The sequence below is a fragment of the Alosa pseudoharengus genome, unplaced genomic scaffold (genome assembly GCF_046254945.1).
Source record: "Alosa pseudoharengus isolate Yale_2024_CS ecotype anadromous, Long Island Sound unplaced genomic scaffold, YU_APseudo_1.1 YU_APseudo_1.1_scf_23, whole genome shotgun sequence".
Lineage (NCBI taxonomy): Eukaryota > Metazoa > Chordata > Actinopteri > Clupeiformes > Clupeidae > Alosa > Alosa pseudoharengus.
Window position 1 is genome coordinate 6,499,220 of NW_027468685.1, and position 22,012 is coordinate 6,521,231.

The window sequence follows — 22,012 nt, forward strand, 5'->3', positions numbered from 1 at the left end:
GCGCTGTAAAATGTCAACAAATTCAGTATAAAGGAATGTACAGACTAGGCTACTCACTTAACAGAATGCAACCAGCTGATTATTTTCGTCATTGTACTTCAGAAATTAAACCAGGCGTTTAGTTGCTGCTGTAAAGTACTGGACTATATAGTATGTGAGTGTTGATACAATGGCTTTCCCATAGCATACTTTCAGTCGACAAAAACAACAAAACATTTACATGTTATAGTTACAGCAGTATTATAACAGCATAATAATCCAATCATTTCAAAATGCACATTCATACCTCTCTGAATCAAATGGTTCCACAATAATGTGTTGAATTATGAAAGTATCCCCATACTGGAAACAATACTAGACCTTGTAGCTATAAAACACCCCTTCATCTAAACAGGACAGTGTAAGTGCCTGAAAAACATATCACTGTTGACTGTTTAATGCTTCTCAAAGATGTGAATTCATGGGCTTTTAATGCTTCAAAGCTTCTATTCTTTCTATGCCTCTCTGTGCATACAGGCAGGCAATATATTATGCATGGTTTGTGGAGGGAGTGTGATAAATTATGAGAATTCTAACTAAGTAGTTGCACTCATTCAGGTTCATCCATAAACACAAAGTACAACTTCACTGTCCCACAACAGCTCACATGGAGTCAGACATTATAAATAATTACATTGTCAACAGTGTAACAGTGCACGATTATTTGTAGCTTTTTGCGATTAGATAATTGCGTTGGTTCATATTGCGATTGCGATAATTGTGCAGCTCCACCCAGAGTTACATAAGACTAAGAGAATACATACCCTTCTCTTTCTGTGTGTGCAATAACCCTGTCTTAAGGCCTATTCACACCAAAAACGATAACAATAACTATAACCATAAAAACGTTAACACTGAACAACGATAAACAAAGTCTCTCCTTGTGTTAATGAATGAGACGGTTAAAATTCGATGAGTTCTGATTGGCTTTTATCTTTTTATCATTCTGAAAATCGCTCTGAAAGTGATCCCCAACGATATCGTTCTTCATGTCTTTATCGTTATAGTTTATGTGTGAACGTCGTCATTAATATTAACGAGAACAATATTTTTTTATAGTTATCGTTATCGTTCTTGGTGTTAATGGGCCTATACACTGTTAGGCTATCTTAGCAAAGCTCAGTGGAAGTGGGTTATTCCAGTTAGCCTACAGATAAAACGGAGCTATGGAGGTGTGGATCCTCTGATCTGACTCTGAGGCAGACGGCAAATCAGCTAATTTCCCAAAATGTTGGTGTGTTCCGTTAAGATCTGCATTGGCTTTATTGATTTGAATTTTCAGAACTATCAGAACCAGAGTCAGTGCCTGAATCTAGCCCCCCCAACTCACACTCTTTTAAACTGAGTTAAAAAGCTATAAGGTAGAAATGGGCTTTGAGATGGGATTTGAAAGCATTTAGAGAAGGGTATGCCCAACTCTTCCCTTTATACTTACCATGGCTTTGCAGTTGTTTCATTTTTTCAAATCTATAAGTGCACCTCAGAACCGCTAATAGACCTCTCCAGAATAAGTCCCGCCTCCGTAACTTCCGTATCCATCCAACTTCCGGTCGTCAAATGTCTATGGGAAATAACATGGCGTTTCGAAATATCATACCTGTCAAACTCTGTAGGTGACAAAGTAGAAAAAGCTGGTGGGCCGATTGGCCTACACACTTCTGCCATCTAGTTTCCACTGGATTTTTTGATTGTCGTTGCCGTTCAAGTAGTAAACGATTATTAATGCTAACCGGGAGCTAGTTCCGATGTACGCGGGCGGAGGAGGGCGTTAGATCTTGCTCACAACCTCACAACCAACCAGTCACAACCTAACGTGATGGTCATTTTCACGTGTGATTCATGCGTGGTTTCAGTGGTCTATAAATGTAAATCGTTTGCAAGGTTCAGCCTCTTCTCAACATGACTTAACTTTGGTTTGACTGTGTGAGTTTGTTGGCTGTTATTGAGATATTTGAAAAAGAAAGAAATTGCCAGAATGTATTAACAACCTACCTATCAAACATGATGATTTCACGCAGGGTTAGTGCCACCTCCGTAGACAGGCTCTGGTGTCACGAACTCCATTTCGGTGAAGACAAACTATGAAACATTGCCGTTGCTATGCAACCTTGACTGGGGGAGTCGCGGCGTCTGAAGCGTGCGTTAGATTAGTGCTTCTTACTGATATATTTCTACTTTAACAGCACCGACAATCAAAAAACCCAGTGGAAACTAGATGGCAGAAGTGTGTAGGCCAATCGGCCCACCATTTTTTTCTACTTCGCCACCTACAGTACAGATGTTTTACCGGTATGATATTTCGAAACGCTGTTATTTCCCATAGACAATCGACGCCCGGAATTTGGATGGATACGGAAGTTACGGAGGCGGGACTTATTCTGGAGAGGTCTATGTGCCTAATAGTCTAGACCATGTCCACTGGGGGCTAAAGAAGACGGTCAGAGTGAGCATCAGGGGTTGACCCCTGACAGTAGCGCAGCTTCGTTGAGGATCCTCCCGGCCTCCTCCCTGTAGGCTGTGGACAGCTCTCGGGCTCGTCGACACTCCTGAAGGTTCTTTTTCAGGTTGTCTTCCAGCCTCTGCTGTTCCTGGTAGGCAGGGGCCTCCTCCAGCACCTGATTGGCCAGCTGCTCCTCTGTCTTGGTCAGCCAGCCAATCATCTCCTGGAGCTTGGTGCCCGCAGCCACGATGGCCTTGGAAGCCTGGCACAGGCCTCGGATGTTGTCTTGGCTACTGCGTAGCTTGCTAGGAACCTCATCATTCGGCACCACAGCCAGAGAGAAGTCGTAGCCTTTCATGTGGAAGGTGATCTGGTGATGCGTGTCTACAAAAGGATATGGCAGGACAGAGTCTGAGTCATGAGTGGACCACCAGAACAGGGGAATTTCATTTTATTTTCATTTTGCTTTCATTTTCATTCCATCAAATAATCACACAACAACGGAATTTCATTTTATTTCAATTCTGCTTTCATTTCCTACCTTTCCTGGTTAAGACAGACCAGTAATACCTCTCTATGGGTCAGCCCTGTCAACTTTCTAGATAGACCTTTAATAACAGTGTTATTGTTCAGTTAACGGATTTTTATTTTATTTGTGAGCTCTCCAGATTTCTTTAAATGGATGATTCACCTGCACTCATGCATGCAGTAGCAGTAGGAGCAAAAACTGTACTGTGCTGTTGTTGTTGGTGGTGTGTGGTTACTATCCCGTGCCACTTGCCTACTGTCATGCACCACCAACAACAGTACAGTACAGTTTACTGCTTCTGCTGCGTCTCCACGCATCTCACAGTGGAGAGAGGGGCACTCACCGTGCTCTTCTTTGATTCTCTTGAGGCACTCAGACAGTCCATCTCCATGGGAACAGCCATAGCGATCCCTGAGCGTGTTGAGGCATTCTGTCATGGCTTCATGGTGCCCTTGCTGCAGGTTGAATATCTCGGCCACATCCTTGAAGCGCTGGTCCAATTCAGGGATACCAACGTGCCGGGCGATAAACCTGCCGCTTTTCTGGGGTGTTTCTATGAAATACAAATGAATGGGTTGATCCTCTTACACTTGGGAATCTTATAGTATTTTGGGACACCATTTTTTATAGGACTACTAAATACTACTAGATATTATAGGTATATTTTGGGAGTAGGCAATATAGAAGTGCTATAAGACTGTAGAGCCCATTGTAGAAACACTATAGAGGGTAAGGATATTATAGAGCTATTACAGAACATTGTAGAAGTATTATAGACTACCACAGAAATCCTATTGTATTTCTAGTTCTCTCTATTTCTAGTATTTCTAGTTCTCTTTCGTAAGGGTCATCAGCTCCCACTAGACCTACATGAGAACACATTAAATGGATTTTGATTATTGAAAACAAATAAAACATGAATAAGTTAGCACAGATTTTTTTTTTTAATAGCCTAAGAGGATCAGATTTCTTTTAAAGTTCCCACACCTACCATTGTGTGCTGGACGAGACTGTCGTGCAGACTGTGGTTCCCCTTGCAAAAGAGGTTGTCTCTGTAACACATTGAGAGGACAATAGTAGTCTAATTCTGAAAACTATCGCAATAAACATGGAAATACTCACACAGCAGCAACAGACATGCAAATAATGACATACAATGGCACATAACCTATTAGCCTATTTATTCAAAGACCTTGTTTACAAATGCTGAAACAGCCCATGTTAACAACAATTAAATTAGGCTATGCATTGTTAGGTACTAGCCTATGTCATTGGCACTGTATTTTGAAGATTGGCCAGCGCTTTGGTCGATCAAATAGCCTAAATAAATAGCCTACAGTGAAAATTCGTTTGCCAATAAGTTTGATAATGGCCTTCAACAGCAGTGTTATAGTTCAGTAGCTAGCTTATTGTAAATGTTTTTTTGTTATCACGACCGAGAGTTCCATGCTTGACACAAGATTGCAGTTTAGTGTCCATACCTCGTTCGGTTGTCTGGTGGAATTCTCTGAGGAGCTGAAACAGCAACAAAGTACGTTCATAAACGACATTACTCTCTTGTCACCTCGATCATCTCGGGAAGTAAAATTGTTTTCTGATATGAAATACAAGATGACGTCAATGTCACGGGACCTCAGGAAAAGTTTACTTTGTAGCCGCACAACGATCGACTTGACACTTTACACCTGTCCCAAAGAATGCATCACACCCCTGTTGGAAGTCTTGGCGAAGTGCAAGACACTTTCGTTTTCATTATTTGTGCATGTCAAAGATCTACAATATAGGCTGCCTAAATAAATAGGCTAAATCCAGTAGAAATTCTGCGGGAAACTTTATTCAAGAAATAATAACATGGTAAATAGTGTATTTAAGCATCATTTGCCTATAAGTGATCTGGCCTACAGATTAAGTCGTAAGCATAACCTACATCAACCAATTTTTATTGGAAACAATTATGATTATATATTATGTAGTCTACATATTTTATTCATTACATGTTTTAAATTAAATTAACGTAGGCCTATATAAGCTATAAAATATCTTAAATAGGGGCCTTGGTCTTCATTAGGCCTACTTACAGTATGTGGGTCTCATTTTACTGAGGGTGGCGATATTGCTTCATCTACATTATCTTAAACTTCATTACATTAGATCCTCATAGAAAAAAAAGAAGTAAGGGTTGATAGGGTCCTAAAATCATACTGAAGGGAAAAAAAACACGAATACAAGAAACATTCCATAGTCATTTATTCAAGTGAGAGTATGGAAGCTGTTTTAGTGAATTTACATGCACAGAATATGCTAGTCATTGTACGAATACTCTAGGCCTATAATGACTCGTCATAACCATATGGGGTGTAGTGGAGGCTAAACACAAGTAAACACAATTTATCCACCTCTGAAATTTCAGAAAAAGAGTTTATCCACCTCTCAAAAGAGTTTATTCACCAATTGCAATTTTAAAAAATCACACTGTATTATCCACATTCACAATATGTACACTCATCAACACTCCAACCATTTAATCCATTGACCGACCAACTCCAATCATTTATTAACCCTTAAAGGTGTAGGTTTTTGAACATTCTAAGTTCCGCAACAATTGAAGGTTCTAAAATTCTATGTTGAATTCAATGAACCCAGATATTCTTTAGAACGTTCATTTCTCAACATTCCCATCACACCGGTGTGACGGTACTCCTTTAAGGGTTAATACCACTGGTATTGTTATAAACATTGGACAATAACCCCTACCGTCATCAAACATGTTCTGAATGCCTTTTTAAAAAAATCTGATATCGCATGGCGCAGTCCACCTTACCATGATCACAGAATTCAGTTTACCCACGTCTTATTTTACCACTACACCCCTGATCATAACCAAGAAAAGCCTCTTTACTAAAAAACAAACAAACCATTTCAATAAACATTAATCTATGGTCAAATACTGTGCTCACAAAACACACACTGAGGCTGTTGATGAAGACATGAAGCTTGTCAACTTGCATTATAGCCACAGATATGAGGACAAAATTTGGTCAAAGTAGGATATAGACAAGCTTGACAAGAGGTCCTGTCTCAGTGAAATAACTTACCAATCCTTTTACACAGTCGCCATCTACTGGTGAGTTCAGTATTGCATTCTTCTAAGCAACCACTGTGCATGTATGACCGCACGGAAGGCTCTTTAAGTTCATTTATTTCCAGTGGAGTCAGGTGTATTGTAGCTGCCATTGTTGTTAATGTAATTACTGTCTACACAGACCCGGTTGGGTGTTGCACCTAGTGAATCAGCACATTACGATGTAGAAGCATTAATGTGTGTGTGGAAATAAGAAGATATTATATCCAGTGTCGGACGGAGTAAACATGTAAGGAGCAGAATATAGATGCCATTACAACACAGTTAACCCTCCACCGGAAATAAAAAGCTGGCTAAAGAGCTTTCTGTGCATAATGTCCATTTTGCAAGAGTATTCTACCACTTATCAGTGATGTGCTGATTCTGAATGCTCTGTCAAGAACTGCTTATTTAATTTGTATTACAGTAAAAACATCTCAACGCACAAACAATACAACATATCAAAGATGAACACATACCTCATGACTCATAATCCATTATGAAACTGAGTGAATATGTTTGTGATACAGTTTACAGTAAAGGTACAAGTAGTTGATCAGTAGCCATAATGTGCACTCCCTGTAAGTCAAATTTACAATCTTGGTTTTGTTGGCATCTGGTTCAGTTGAGCTTAGACCTGCATGTGGTATGTACAGATGATCTACACAAAGACTCAAATAAGGTCATGCTTCATTCAGAACTTACTCAGTTTGACCCATGTCAATAATGCTTCCTCTTCGAAGAGTTTCCTGTTTTTCTGCCTGTATAGCCAGCGGAAAGTTCTGGCTATATGTGTCATTCCTGGTTCTCTATCAGGTGGTTCATCAGACCACGCTCATGGTTAAACTTTAATCATCAGCATTCTGCAGACGAATTATCATCATCATTCAATCAGAACACATGGAACCGGTTATATGGTTGCCCAGCAACATTACTCAAAAATTTGCCCCACATATCATCAGCATTCTGTCATGACCTTGTGGTGTCCACGCAGGCTGAACCTCTCGGCCACATCCTCAAAGCACTGATACAGTTCCTGGATGCCAGAGTGTTTCAGCAATCTTACCAGAGTGAAAACGCTGAGGTAAAGCCTATGAACATACCATAACACATTCAAAACTATTCAATTTGGGGACGAAACCTAAACTTGTCCTTGAGTGGCCTCATGCAGCTTAACACACAGTTTTGAGAACTAAATTGAGTTCCATTTGAAGAGTTTGGTCCCAAAACGCTATATGAATTTTCATAAATGATTTTTTTACATTTTGTTTTGCAAGTAATTTCAGTATAATTGGGTATTGTTTGATTTATCTTTACTCAATCAAAGCAACAAAACAGCAATTTGATTGATATTACCTGAAATACACAATTAAATAACACAAGTGACTTTTTCAAAATGTTTTTAAAGATCACGCGAAAAGGTCTCGCTATAGTGTTTTAGTTTTAGCTTCTAATCCATCACATCATCTTTGTTCTACCTCTGATGCACAAACCAAAGTTATGTCCCTCATATTTTACCTGGAAGTTGTCGCCAACCCCTAAAACCACAAAACAGCCTATTTGGACTAATCCCAAGGAACAAAACACTGTATTATGCTCTATGCCAAACATTGTAGGCTTGTAACAACAAGATGTAGGCTACAGCATACAGAACATTGAGTCCATTGAAAATAAGAATTCACACTTACAGTTGTTAATCTGCTTTGGATATAAATGCTTTTTTAAATGAAATGTTTCATTTCTGTTCATACATTTGCAATATGTCAACTGTAGATGGCGACATTGAATCATAATTCCACTCAAATTTAACGCCACCGCAGGAGGTCACTCAGGCAGTTGGTCTCAGAACAAGATACAAGGTAGGCGGAGTTGCCAATATTATTGCCTATAGTCTGTCCTACTCCAACAAAAGATACAGGCCTTGTAAGTAGGCTAACCACTATGTTTAAATCAAGACCCACGGCAGTGGTTCCTTAACGAGTTCTTGTCTTAATTTAATCGGGCTATTATGCACTAAGGACTTGGAATTGGAGACAAGCCAGTATCGTGTTGAGATCGAGGTAATTGCGTGGTTTAGAATTTCGGAGAAGAGCTTAATTTCTTGCACCTGTGTGCGTCTCGGGCTTTGATATGGATATCAGAACACATTTTGGATCTTATAGGCTACCACAAGCAACAGGGTTTGAACATGTTCAGCTGTCTTTCAAGTTCGACGTCGCTAGGCCTATTAGCCCACATTATCTTGGCCATGCCACTGACGCTAATGTGTCCTGGCTACGCCTCTTCATGGGCAATATAGGGCTACATAGCCTATTAAACTTGTTGCAGTGCCATAATGGAATAACCAGGCATACGCCTACGGTCCACTGATTGACTGTTCGTGATGCACCCATGCAGGAGCAAAGGCCTGGCATCCTATCACGACACCGGGGTTACTGCCAGATCCCTTTAGAGGAGGCTATTTCAAGATTGCATTTAGTGAGAGCATTGCTTCTAAAACAGATGACATAAAAGATGGCAAAACAAAGCTTAAACAGCTGCTTGTAATTTTCGTTAAACTGCACGCGCATTGTGACAGTGCTGCTACCTGCTGTGAGGCTGTTGCGCTGCGCGCGAAGGATGTGCGGCTGCGGGCGCTGTTATTTCCTCTCCTCCCGCGCAGATCATGCAGTGCAACCGTATCATTTCGCTGTCATCGAACGAGTCGTTAGCTCTGCGCGGTAATGAAGGCTGTGAGACCGGCTGCGAATAAAGAAGCACTGACGGAGTGGAAGAGCGTTGTGTTTTCCCGCGGAGGACAACCCACTGCCTTGCACTTGCAGGTGTTTGCGCTGACAATGCTGGAACAGCGTTCTGGTAGGTGCCAATTGAGCAGAAGAACGACAAAAGACAGCCATTATTTGTGGTCGAAAGATACTCGTCTGGAGCAATCATGCGTCGTTAAAGCTTTGTGGAACTCTCAGCTGTCACTGACTAACTTTGCAGACGCACACATGGCGAGGGTGGCTCAGCAAGGGTGCCAGATGTTGAAGCCTTGTTTGTACATAAGCACATGCAGTTGCAATTGTGGAGTATAAAGGGTGAAAATGGCACCACACATGGGATTTGAAATGATGGTTTATTCTGCATGATAAAAGTCATTTTTGTCTCATGTCTATCATTTTGTCTTATCAATTGTTTTCTTGTGTAATAGCTTGTCCATTTGAAATGTGTAGTAACTGTATTCTAATTATTTTCTATATTTTGTATTTAACAAAAATATAGGTCTACAAACGTATTGTTTAAAGCGTGAGAAAGTGATAATGGAATGGGGAAAAAAACATTTATTGATGCATGCTTTCCTGTGTGCCATTAGTTAACTGATAGGTGATAGGCCATTGCTCCTTTTGGTGGTTCACTGTAATTGTGTAACTAGTGAAGATTTTGAAAATCTAGAGCACAATTTTTATCCTATAATTTTCCATTTGATTGCTCAAAACCTACTGTTCTCTATTGTCAAGCCGGAGCTTTGTTTTTTAGTCTTTGTGCCTAAAGGTTAAATTAACATTTATTAATTTAGCAGATGATTCTATCCAAAGTGACTTACATTATGACGATTGTATTATAGGGCCTTTGGCCCCGGAGCAACTTGGGGTTAAGTGCCTTGCTCAAGGGCACAAATTGAACCCACAACTTTTTCAGGCTACTAAATAGACTTATGTTTTTGAGAAAATTGAGAAGTCCTCAAGTAGCCTTTAAAAATTCACTCACTCGGCCCCAGCCATGGCGCAACTGGCTGGGGCACCGTACGCTGGCGACCCGTGTTCGATTCCCGCCCCGTGGTCCTTTCCGTATCCCACCCCGACTCTCTCTCCCACTCACTTCCTGTGATTCTCTACTATCCTGTCAATTAAAGGCATAAAAGGCCAAAAAAATATTCTTTAAAAATTCACTCACTCTCCATATACCCAGCATTTTGATTCCCCTATGGACTACCCACTCTCTCCCATGCCACAGAGATGAGCTATATTACACTTCCATTATGTAGTCATTTAGCTGACGATTTTATCCAAAGCCACTTACAACAATCAAGGTACAATAAAGGTACAGTGGGACTACTAGGTCATTGTTAGTGCAGCAATAAGTGTGACTCGTATAGAATAGAATAACAGTTCAAGCGAAGTCAAGAGTGGGAGATGAGGGATTGTCAGGATAAAAAGTGCCATTCGGACATGGAGAAACCTTTTGAGCAATGTTGCCGGTTAACCACATAACCAGTTCCATTTATTCCGATTTGATGATCTTGACAATTTGCCTACTGATGATTAAAGTTCTCTAGAATAGAAATTGTTGCCCAATATCAGGAACATGCCAGAACCACAATAATGAGGAACATTGCCCAGCCCAGCACCATTGGTCAAAAAGGGCCCCATGTATGAGTGAAATGGAATTCACTTGTTATTTGCACACAGCAGTTTTACATCAGCAATTTTGCATCCCTTTTTTACAAAGCGGAATTATCCTACTGCCTTTGACATGACCTTTGCGTCCATGTGCAGCAACTGCATCATGATGATGAGATGATCATTAGGAAAGAACTATAGTAATACTATAAGATTTCTAGTAGTTCTATATAATACTTCTGCTGTGTCTCTCAGAGGAACCGTTAAATATTATAATATTTTGTCCCAAAATACTATAAAATTCCTATAGATCTCGAAGGGGAGATTCTTGACACACAGGCTCATCATAGGCTTAGTGGTCTCTACACACAACACCCACACTTCAATACAAAAGTTGCCAATGCCATATGTACGTAAAATGCAGGTTTAGAGTATAATAAAGCACAATAAAATACCTTGTCATTTAGGCCTGTGGCTGATGTCACAGATAATGTTTTTGTTAACAGCTGGCAACTGTCTAGGTTAGACATTTTAAACCTTTGCGCTCATCATAGTGTCAACCTAAAAAAGTAGGCCTAGGCTATTCTTTATTCTGGTTAATGTGAACATATTGACCCAAATTGCCTACATCTATGGTCCAGCAAATTTCATTATTTCTTGATGATAAAATTATTTGTCATCAAGCAGGTTATCTGATCCAGCAGTGAAGTGAACTAATATGGAGTAGCCTCGGGGCACATGCACCATTGCGATTTTTATGATCGAACCAACAACAATACAAATCTCGTAGCATGCTGTAGTGGGCCTAGCCTACCGCGCCGCGCCATGCCATGCCATGCCACTACCGATGACTGAAACTGGCCAACGAATTGCCTACTAATTAACTACTTCATGTTAAAACCATATAGGAAACTAGGCCCCGGAAACGCCCACCATAGCCTACACACTACCCCAAGGCTTGCCTTCTGCGGGTAACCTAATACCTCTAGTCTCGAGCCGACCTCCTCAACACGCAGGAGTTTTCGCGCGAAACTCTGAGTGCCTTACTTGGATTGTTCCATTTACACAAAGTTCAGCGGAAGGGGGGCGTTAGATTTGAAGTAAAGTTGACTTAAAATAACTTTACTCACAAAACGAATAGTTTCGAAATATTATAAATTGGTCATATATCATGTTTAATGTATAGAACTTATGAACTAGGGATTTTGTGATTGAATTGCCATTGCTGGGGTTTGTATATAACAAAAGGCACCCCTTTGTGTCGATAGAGGTCCACATGCCCGTGTTGTTTTTTAAACCATTCATTCTTTGTGAGGCAGAAGTTGCATGCTGCATGCTTAAACATGGTCAAAAGAAATAATCTGAAAAGGCGTAAAATGACCAAAACCACAAAGGTAAGTAGGGCCTTATTGGACGATGATACACGATGATAGTTCTAGATTGGTTGATAAACCCTCTTCTCACTGACTTGTCCACGCTTCTTTTGATAAAGACTTGAATAGTGTAGCTATCTTTGCACCCCTTGATTTGACAACAACTGTTTAAAAGCTTTTAGGCCCGACAATTATCTGACTTCAGTTAACTACTCGGTTTTTTTAAAAGCAGGTACAAAATATGATCATAAAATTAGTTTCTGTGTTTACCATTGCCAGCTTGCTGTGTTATGCAATATAGTGTAACATGATCAAAGCAAAACCATGTTGAATGTGTCTACATTTCTTCACTTTTCCCCGCAGCCTTCTAAAAAGGCTGCCGTAGAGGATATATTTGAAAGCCCAAGTGAGGACAAGGATTTGAAGCAGTTTAAGTCTGAGCCCCCTTTGGACCTCTCGGAAGACAGTCGGGATAGCCTGCATTCTGAGGACTCTGGGAAGGCTGTACGTATAGTGACCTTAGAACCTGAGGTGATGCTAGTGTACTTGTACAACACACTGTACTGGTACTACACTAAACCGACACTGAGTGTGTATTCTAGTGTGTGTGTGTGTGTGTGTGTGTGTATATGTCTGTCTGTGTGTGTGTGTTTGTGTGTGTGTGTGTCCTGAAGTTGGCAGGATTTATTTTTACAGGGCGGGAACAGTTGACACCACCCCCTTCCTGCCATAAAGTGTAATATGAAGCACAAGAGTGTGTAGAGCTTAGGAACGGAAGGGAATTTAATTGGTCGTCTTTAATATTAAATTTATTTCTGCTTTATGGATTAACACTAGGCTTTGTCCTGGATTAAACAAACTTCAATGACTATCCATGGATGGGAAACAGGGTTGGGACGAGTCACTGATACACTCACTTTACTTCACTTCTATTAAGTTTGATTAAAGTCTGCAGTGACATGTCTGTCAGGTAGAAGTTTTACCATTCTGTCATTTCTTGATATTGATTCCTCATACAATCCATTTGCAGGATCTGTGCTTCCGCTCTAAGTACATCACAGACAAACTGGCCCACATCTTCATGGACACGGACAGTGATGAAGAGTTTGAGGGGTTTGCCAATGACGAGAAGACTTCACACAGGGGCCGGAAGAGAACAAAGGTATGAAGAATGAAAATGGTACAATGCAGTTCAGTTGTTTTAATTAAATTAAATTCAGTGTATTTGGATGTGTGTATAATATATATGCATGTGTGTATAATATATAGGATTATTGTATTATATATATATATATATGTGTGTGTGTGTGTGTGTGTGTGTGTGTGTATGTATGTATGTGTGTGCATATGAGGTATCAGTACCGTGTCGACCAGATTATAGGTTCTAAAATATTTCTGTTGTCTGTTGAGCAGTCGTTGGACTCTGAAGAGGACAGCGAAGAGGACACCGGCTTTTATTCCGAGGGCGAGGGGGCTGTGCCCCCCAGAAGGCAGAGTTCCGGGCTGTGTGTGGCGTTTCGTTTCCCTGTCAAGAAGAACTCTTCCCTGAAAACCCAGGCGGCTGCGATCAAGCCCCAAAACAGCAAACCTGCCGCAGAGAGGAGCAGAGCCACTGGGGGACGGCAGACACGACAGAGGGCCACTGTCCAGCCGCCTAGTAGACCACAAAGGGCCGTGGTCACAGCAAAGCGGCGAGGTAAGGAGCTGTCAGATGAAGAGGAGGAGGAGAAGGTGGATGATGATGATGATGATGATGAAGCAGAGGAGATGCCTGAAGCGGACACCCAGGCCCTCAGCAAGCGAGCCAGGAATATCCAGGAGAACAAAGCCATGGTGAGGATTGTCATGGTTACTGTGAACACTCAGGGCTGGTTTCACAAACAATGGGCTTATGCCTAGGTGTCCTAGTGAAGACCAAAAGCTTTTAGTTTAGGCCTGTTCTATAGAAGTAGGACTTGGTCTATAGATCTAGGACTTGGTTCTGTAGATCAAGGACTAGGTTCTATAGGTTGTCATCAGAGCGGTTTGTTTTTATAAAGGAGAATAGAAAATGTTGTAGTGGGGCATGCGTGTGAACTTTGTCTTATTTATGAATCATTATTCTCTGCGTTTGTCCTTTCCTCCATTTCCAGCTGGCAAAACTCTTTGCTGACCTGAATGCCATGGAGCAGATCTCCCCTCTGACCACTCCAGTAAGTTTTTATTAGTCACCATCATGGCTTCTCGAGTGGGTTTCAGCATGAGCTTTGTATATATAGACACACGCATTGTGTGTTACGGATCCATTTTAGGCGTGTGTGTGTGTACAGTATGTGTGTTTGCATGTGAACAGACCTGTTTGATCTCTTTAAATTAATACTGTGGCTTTGTGTCCAGAAAAAGAAGAAATCGCAGCAGAAGAAATCCGTGTCTGAGGCCCAGGGCGAGAGACGGAACCCGTCGCGGAAGGCCCGTCCTCGCGATCACTTCGGCATCGAGGAGGAGCTCCCGAAACTTGTCAAGCAGTTCACGTTAAAGAAGGAAGACCTGCGCAGGCTAGTGGAGGTGGGAAATGCAGATATGCATGGACAGACACAAGAAGATACCAGATACTCCCCAACTCACAGACAGACGTAGAGACAGACATAGAGACAGATAGACATAGAGACAGACAGACTGATACAGCAGTGTTTCCTACAGAATTTAATTGTATTTGTGGTGGTAGATGAAGGGGGGGGGGGGGGGCATTCTGTGTCATTCTGACAGTCAATATTGACAAGTAACTGTAATGTTATAGTGTGATAACCTCGACAACCCAGAGAGAGAGAGATTTTCATCCCATATAAATTAGTGACCACCACACAATGATTTTTTATGTTGATATTGTGGTGGGCCTCCACAAATAAGTCAATGTATGGAAAACACTGTACAGACAGACAGGAAGACACAAATAAAGACACACACACATACAGACACAAAAAGACACCCACAAACACAGGAATAAACTTTTAAGAACATCTTACTTGCATTGGGCCTTGTTATTGTCATTAAGTTGATGGTGATGAACTCTAGCTAGGGGACTAAGGGGTGGGAAAATGATGTATCTCAAACTCAATAAAGTGAGCGTGTTAAATAACTGTGAAAACCATTTCCAACTTGTTCAGAAGGCCGACTCCGAGTCTCATGGTGGGAAGAAAAAGCGACGCTCCAAGATGAACCGTTCCTACCTGCCCGTGGAGGACATCACCGAGGACGACCTGACCAACGTAGCTGACCGTGCAAGCGACAAGATCCTCGACAAAGAAAACGTACGCCACACTTCCTGACTTCAATACTGACATTCGTACTTGTGTTTGCTTCTCCGTATTTGCCTTTGCAGCATGCTTAAAAACACTCACTACTGCTGACTGAATGATGACAGATGTGTGCCATTTATAGACCATTTCAACTGCATAAATAAACATGTGCATTCCTAAGCCATTTCCGGTGGCACAGAAAACAACATTGAGCTAATGGTAACTTGGGGACAAAAAAAAAAAAAAAAACACTTTTAGTTTAGTGGAACCAAAACGTCTCCACTGCCTGCTTTGATATTCTGTCAGCTGTCATGTTCTATATGTTTTTCAAATCAAGTCTTGGTTTGTTTGTCTGAGTTTGTCATTGTAACGGTGGGGGGGGGGGGGTTGTTGCAGCCTATGCTTCGCGAACAGAGCACTTCAGTTGCGCCCCCGGTGTAGTCTGGATGTAGCTGTTCATTGTAGTGAAATTGAGCCCTGTTGTGTTGACTCTGCCTCCCCACAGGGCAGCACATGTCATCAGTGCAGACAGAAGACCCTGGACACCAAGACTGTGTGCAGGAGCCCTGACTGTGTAGGGGTCAAAGGTCAGTTCTGTGGGCCCTGTCTCAGGAACCGCTACGGAGAAGATGTCCGCACAGCACTCCTGGATCCTGTAAGCAAAACCTCTCTTGTTTTTTGTGTCTGTGTGTGTGTGTGTGTGACGCACAGTTCTGATGTTTAGGTTTCCATATTGTTAAATCATAACTTATTAATCACTTTTATGGACATGTTTGATAATGATTGATAAAATGCATTGTGTATTTTTACTTATAAAAGTTGTTTTAATATGATGCTGCTTTGAATATTTTCATGCAGAAAACAGCTCTGGAGTACATTTTGCACCAATACAGAACTGTAACACATAGTAAAACCAAAACAAAGACATGCTCAGCAGAGGTACAGGAAGGAAATGAAATAACAACTCATGTAATATGTGGAAGAACACATAACAGCTGAATTCTTCTATCCAACCATAGTAAAACCAAAACAAAGACGTGCTCAGCAGCTTAGCACAGGAAGGAAATGAAATAACAAGCCATGTAATGGAAGTGGAAGAACACATATATTGTGGTCTTCTGTGCCCCTAACTGTCTCTTCTATCCAACCATAGTTCATGAAAAAAAAAACCCATAAATAACAAGCAACAGGACCAGCTACCGTATTTTCCGGACTATAAGTCGCATCGGAGTATAAGTCGCACCAGTCAAAAAATGTGTCATGAAGAGGAAAAACACATATATATATTTATATATTATATATTTATATATATGTTGCACCTGAGTCGCAGGACCAGCCAAACTATGAAAAAAAAGTGCGACTTATAGTCCAGAAAATACGGGTACTTATGAGTGTATAAATCATGAGCCATGAGTTGAGACATAATACAGGTGTGCTAGACGGTCTGTTAAAGCAACACCAAAGAACTTTTCCTGTCGCACGCACGCTATTTGTTTATCCAGCACTGGCTTTGCAAATAACGATGTCAGACAAGGTAGAATATGCTGCATGATTTTATGAAAGTACGATGTATTGCGAAATCAGATGCAAGTCAAATGTAGTTTCTTATGTCTCATTCCATGGAACTACAGATCCGCTACCCGATCTGGCAAACTTACATAGTGCGGTTATAGCCGATAGAGGGCCGCGAAGCGAATGCAGAAGTGCCGTTCACCCTGTTACGAGTTGATGAACCACTGAAACGATTTTGGAAACATTATTTTAAGGTACAAAAAACTTTTTGGTGTTGCTTTAAGACGTGCAGTAGCCTACCGTTGTAACATTAGCATAAGCGTCATGACTGTAACAGTTCTTAAATCATGATAGCCTTAAACTGCTTATCTCTTCATGTCTGAAGCATTTGGTCCAGTGGTCTTTGAAGTTGCTGCAGCTGCCTAAAGTTTAATTGGCTGTGATGGTTGATGGTCCATAATCTATTTTTTTTGGGGGGGGGGCTATATCGCAAAACCGCGGTAATTTATTGCTTACCGACCGCGGTAAGAAAACATCCATACCGTCCCAGCCCTACACACACACACACACACACACACACACACACACACACACACACACACACACACAGAAAAAACCTGCATAGTGTGCCTTTAATTCTGCAATCCTATCACCACAAATATAATTAAATTCTGTGGGAAACACTGTTCATGGAAAAAAAAACCCATAAATAACAAACATCAGGACCACCTTACTTAGTGTACAAACCATGAGCCATGAGTTGAGATCTAATACGGGTTTGCTAGACAGTCTGTTAATGACTCTTTGAGTTGAGATCTAATACGGGTTTGCTAGACAGTCTGTTAATGACTCTTTGGTGTTGCTTTAATGATGACTCTCTTTTGTGGCCACCAGGAGTGGGAGTGCCCCATCTGTAGGGGCATGTGCAACTGCAGCCTGTGCCGCAAGCGGGATGGGCGATGTGCCACCGGGGCCCTCACCCGCCTGGCCAAACACTACGGCCACGGCAGCGTCAGGGACTACCTGGACAGGTGGGTACGGCGTACTGAGATTAACAAGCAATCGCGCGCGCTCCCTGACTGGGGCTACTGCCTTTACCGTTGTGTGGGGGAGTTCCTGGACTTAATTTAGCTCTCTAGTCTGTTACGGTAGGGGGGCTTGGAGGAAGTCTATAAAGTATGAAGAAAAGACTCTGTGTGTGTGTGTGTTTGATGTTGATATTGGTGGTGATAATAAGTGAGAACTAAAGCACATCAAAAGGCAACAGTGAAAGATTACCCCCCCCCCCCCTCCCCTAAACGATTAAGGGCCCGTCCACACGGAGACGCTTTTTAGGTTAAACGCAGAGGTTTTGCTTCGTCTTGGCCGAGCGTCCAAACGAATCCTGTAAACGCACTGCCCGAAACCGCACCTTTCTGAAACCTGGTCCCAGAGTGGAGAAATCTGAAACCGTAGCCCGTTTGAATTCGTTTAGACAGCGAAACCGCACATCCTGCTTGCGTATCGATGATGTCATTGCCACACCTCAGCTGCCCTGGACTTGCACTTACAGTATTGCCTAACAATACTAGTTTTCATACATGACATTACCTACGATTACACTCCGTAAGATAGGCTAAATATCACAACTGGTGCTGCGCAGCGCCGATAGCTTATGACTTGGTGGACTGAACACTGTTTTTCCCGGTGTTTTTTTATGCATTCTAGCTACTGTCAGTGACACGAGAGAACTTAAGTTATTAGGAAAGTGCGGTGTAAGTTTAGGCTACATTAATTTGTGCGTAGTGCCAGTGTCATTCATTTATTTTACATGTCTTACAACATATATACATGCATTCACAGTCGAGTGAAATCAGATATAAGCATACAAAGACGCTTAGAACTCCGATGGTAGCACACTGAATGCGAATGCGCGATTTGATGCAGGCAAAAGTATTGACTGTTAACGAAGGTTTTATAGCAATAGTATAAATGTGGCGACAGAATAGCCTAGAACTTGGGTAAGCCTTGCGTTTAGTACTAGTAGCCTAATTGCGGTGATAGCCAAAACGAATGTGAATCACGGACTATCCTACAACCAAAGAAAGTAAAGGTGAGTAGGCCTACCTGCATTAGCCAAATAAAGGACGGGACTGCACCCTTCACAAACCGTTAAATAACGTTTATTAGTTTTACAGTTGACTACAGTTGACAGTTCACCATCAGTCCACACAAACAATTCTGGTTTCCTTGCACTAGCCATTTGGTCGTAGCCTATTCTGTCTGTTTGTAAAGCGCAAATGTTGGTAAATTTCTGTAAAGAAACAGTGCCACCTATAGGCCTGGGGTATGAAGTAACGTGTTGAGTCGTGTTGAGATGGATCCGTTTGGACGCAAATATTCTTGATGCGGTTTCAGGAAAGACGGAGGAAAAAAAGATCGGTTTCGTACGTGTGGACTAGCCCTAAGTGAAGGGAGGCTCGTGTGTGTGTTTGATGTTGATATTGGTGGTGATAATAAGTGAGAACTAAAGCACATCAAAAGGCAACAGTGAAAGATTCCCCCCCCCCCCCCCCTAAACGATTAAGTGAAGGGAAGCTCGTTCTTTGGTTAAACAGACTTTGTATCACTTCCTGCCTTGAGGGGGTGTAGAATGTTCATTTTTGTGTACAGAAATGATGAGCCTTGATGGTGTGTATCATCTGATTGTGTAGTGTAAGGGGATCAGACAGGATGTGGTTTTTGCAGTGAGCTGTTTCTATTTTTATATTGTTTCGTATGAGCCGTAAGTGTTTTGCGTGCTGCTTATGCGCCCGGATCCTCTTGTCTGATCGCCCCCTAACAGCTGTCTCTCTTTTCTACCTCTCTTCCTCAGCCTCCAGAAGCAGCTGTCATGAATGCACTTTTCACCTGCAGAGGGCGCTCTTTCCCCAGGACCCCGGCCAGATGAGGGCCTCTCTCTGTTTTACGCCCCACACAAAGCCAGCCATCACAGAGCAGGTTTTTAGTGGTGGGCCTGAAATTTTAGCCGTTTTTTAAAGTTTTTTTAAACTTAAATATTACACTTTAACATAACTTGAACATAATTGTTTGTTCTCACCGTTAATGTTTTTAATTGTAGACACAGGAATATAATTCCATTAGATTTTAAACATTATAAAAACTTTCAGTACATAAGCACAACAACAGTATCAATAGTTTGTATATGATGTGAATGTTATGATGTCACAAAAGGAAATATATGTATACAGTTTGTTTGTTTGTTTATTTTTCATTTGTTACTAAACCCCCCCCCCCCTTCCCCCAAATATTCCATGTATGTTTGGTATGACCGTTTTCTCCGTTACCACCAGAAGTCTTTATAATCAATAAAGATGTAGCCCAGTCTTTTAATCTACCTCCTGTGAATATTTTGTTCTGGAGTGAGAATTACTATGGTTTACAAGCGATTAGAGTAATTTTATATTAAAAAACGATATCTTTGTCATTTCCATTTTCCTTTAAATTGTAGGTCATAGTTATTTCCCATTTTGATTATAGTTTATTGGAGCTTGTCAGCAATCTATTGTTTTTTTGACCTTCTAGGACATATGGAATTCCGTTAGGAGGTTGGATGGTTTACTTGCCATAAATGTAGCAAAGTGTGTTCCATGCCGAGTGTTCCATCAAACTATGCTCATTGGAATACAGTGCCATGTCTGCTGACCATGAGTTGTGACATAACTAAAAGTAATGGTTTAGATCTTGTGTATCAAATCGCATTGCATTGATTGTCATGATGTATAGGTTCCGTCTCACCGATGCATTTCGTAAGGTGAATGAGTACATGACCAATTCCAGAGGAGGGCGCTATAGACCTTTTCAACTGCATAAACAAACGTGCGCATTTTCAGTGGCACGGGAAACAATATTGAGCTAATGGTAACTTGACGACAAATTAAAAAAAAAAGTCAACATTTTGTAGGACATTACACTAAATTCCGATTTATCATTTCAAAGTATCTGCATTGGTTTTTGAACGTTTCAACCAGAACCCTTCTAGGAGCAGATTGAAAGGGAACATTAGGTATTTTGAAGTGAATTGCCATAAGTTGTGCTGTTGTTGTTATTTTAGGTACTTGCACTTGTCAAACTGACTTAGCTACAGCTTAACGTTAAAGTTAAGAAATTTGCACCTGAACTGCACACTTTTTTTATTTTATTTAGTTACAAAACTGCACATTGTCTCCAAAACCCCAAGTTGCAAAAGTAGCCTCAAAGCTGTATAATTTGGTTTTCTTACCAATTTTTTCTTAAAAGAAAAATGGGAAATGAAAACAATTTATACAGGCAACATTTATTTGCTATTGATTGTAAAAGGTTAACTCCCAGATCCTAACGCTCACACTGACAAATACAGTTGTAAAGGATATACACCCAACACTGTAAAAACTTCTCATGGTGGCTGCCTTTGGTTTGGCATTAGGGCATTACTCATATCAGTTCTTCTGACCAAAGATTCTAGAACCCTCCGCTCCAGAATCTTTGGTTCTGACTGAGAGAGAGGGCGGTGGTGAACAGGTGTAGGCATGGCCAACTTTTGGTTCAGTTAAAGGACCATTATTCTCCCAGGCCCTTCAGGGCTCTCATTATGTTTGACCACAAAATGACCTTTGTAAGGCATTGCCTCGGTCAAGCCAGAGTTCTATCAAAGTCCTTGTAGGCAAGTCCCTCCACTCGGTGGCCATATGGCAACGCTTTTTGGGCACTCGTCGGGCATCCATTTCGGCAGAAATGCGCATGCGCAAGGCTTCACGACACCAATCTTGCTCCAGCGGCGAGATCACAACACATGATTGGCACGATGTCTTCACACCACACCACATGATTGGCTCAATGTATTCACATGTCGACGTTTTGCTGAGGAAGGGGTGTGATATGTGTAGTAACGGCCATATTGGCGTTACAAACTAACCCCGTGCATTTCTATGGAGGATTTTTTTAGTGCTGTGTCTCCTCATTAGAAAGTCTCTGGTTCTATCTAACTAACACCCAGGGCTTGCTGCTGGTCCAGGCTGGGGGCCCTAACCTACTGATTTAGTTATGATTGTGTTGAATGTCTTAGTATATACAATGTTTAAATAACAACAGAACTGTTAATGCAAACAACTTTAAATATAATAAAATAAAGGCCTATGACTTAAAGCAACACCAAAGATAACCACACTATTCAAGTTTGCCAGATCGAGTAGCTGATCTATAGTTCGATGGAATGAGACATAAGCAACTACAAATTTGACTTGCTTCTGATGTTGCAATACACCATACTTTCATAAAATAATCTTGTCTTGTCTGTGGACATCGTTATTTCCAAAGCCGGTGC

General features: G+C 41.3%; 2 protein-coding genes across 4 annotated transcripts; one reads left to right on the forward strand and one right to left on the reverse strand.

Moving 5' to 3' along the window:
* Positions 1–1,717: 1,717 nt before the first annotated feature.
* LOC143140350 (uncharacterized) lies at positions 1,718–4,684 on the reverse strand. The gene is made up of 4 exons (XM_076301166.1): positions 4,490–4,684; positions 4,000–4,060; positions 3,352–3,561; positions 1,718–2,863 (listed from the first exon to the last, which is right to left on the reverse strand). Exons 1-4 carry the CDS (start codon positions 4,556–4,558, stop codon positions 2,490–2,492), a joined length of 714 nt encoding a protein of 237 aa, XP_076157281.1. The 5' UTR covers positions 4,559–4,684; the 3' UTR covers positions 1,718–2,489.
* Positions 4,685–8,411: 3,727 nt separating this feature from the next.
* cdca7b (cell division cycle associated 7b) lies at positions 8,412–20,043 on the forward strand. 3 transcript variants are annotated; one of them, XM_076301167.1, is made up of 11 exons: positions 8,412–8,985; positions 11,831–11,905; positions 12,248–12,415; positions 12,915–13,046; positions 13,298–13,717; positions 14,017–14,076; positions 14,261–14,428; positions 15,028–15,171; positions 15,665–15,814; positions 17,566–17,702; positions 19,526–20,043. In XM_076301167.1, exons 2-11 carry the CDS (start codon positions 11,855–11,857, stop codon positions 19,545–19,547), a joined length of 1,452 nt encoding a protein of 483 aa, XP_076157282.1. In that variant the 5' UTR covers positions 8,412–8,985; positions 11,831–11,854; the 3' UTR covers positions 19,548–20,043. The 3 variants fall into 3 exon arrangements, with proteins under 3 accessions (XP_076157282.1, XP_076157283.1, XP_076157284.1); XM_076301168.1 differs by having other exon boundaries at positions 8,415–11,905; positions 12,248–12,388; XM_076301169.1 differs by lacking the exon at positions 11,831–11,905 and having other exon boundaries at positions 8,416–8,985; positions 12,248–12,388.
* Positions 20,044–22,012: the final 1,969 nt, after the last annotated feature.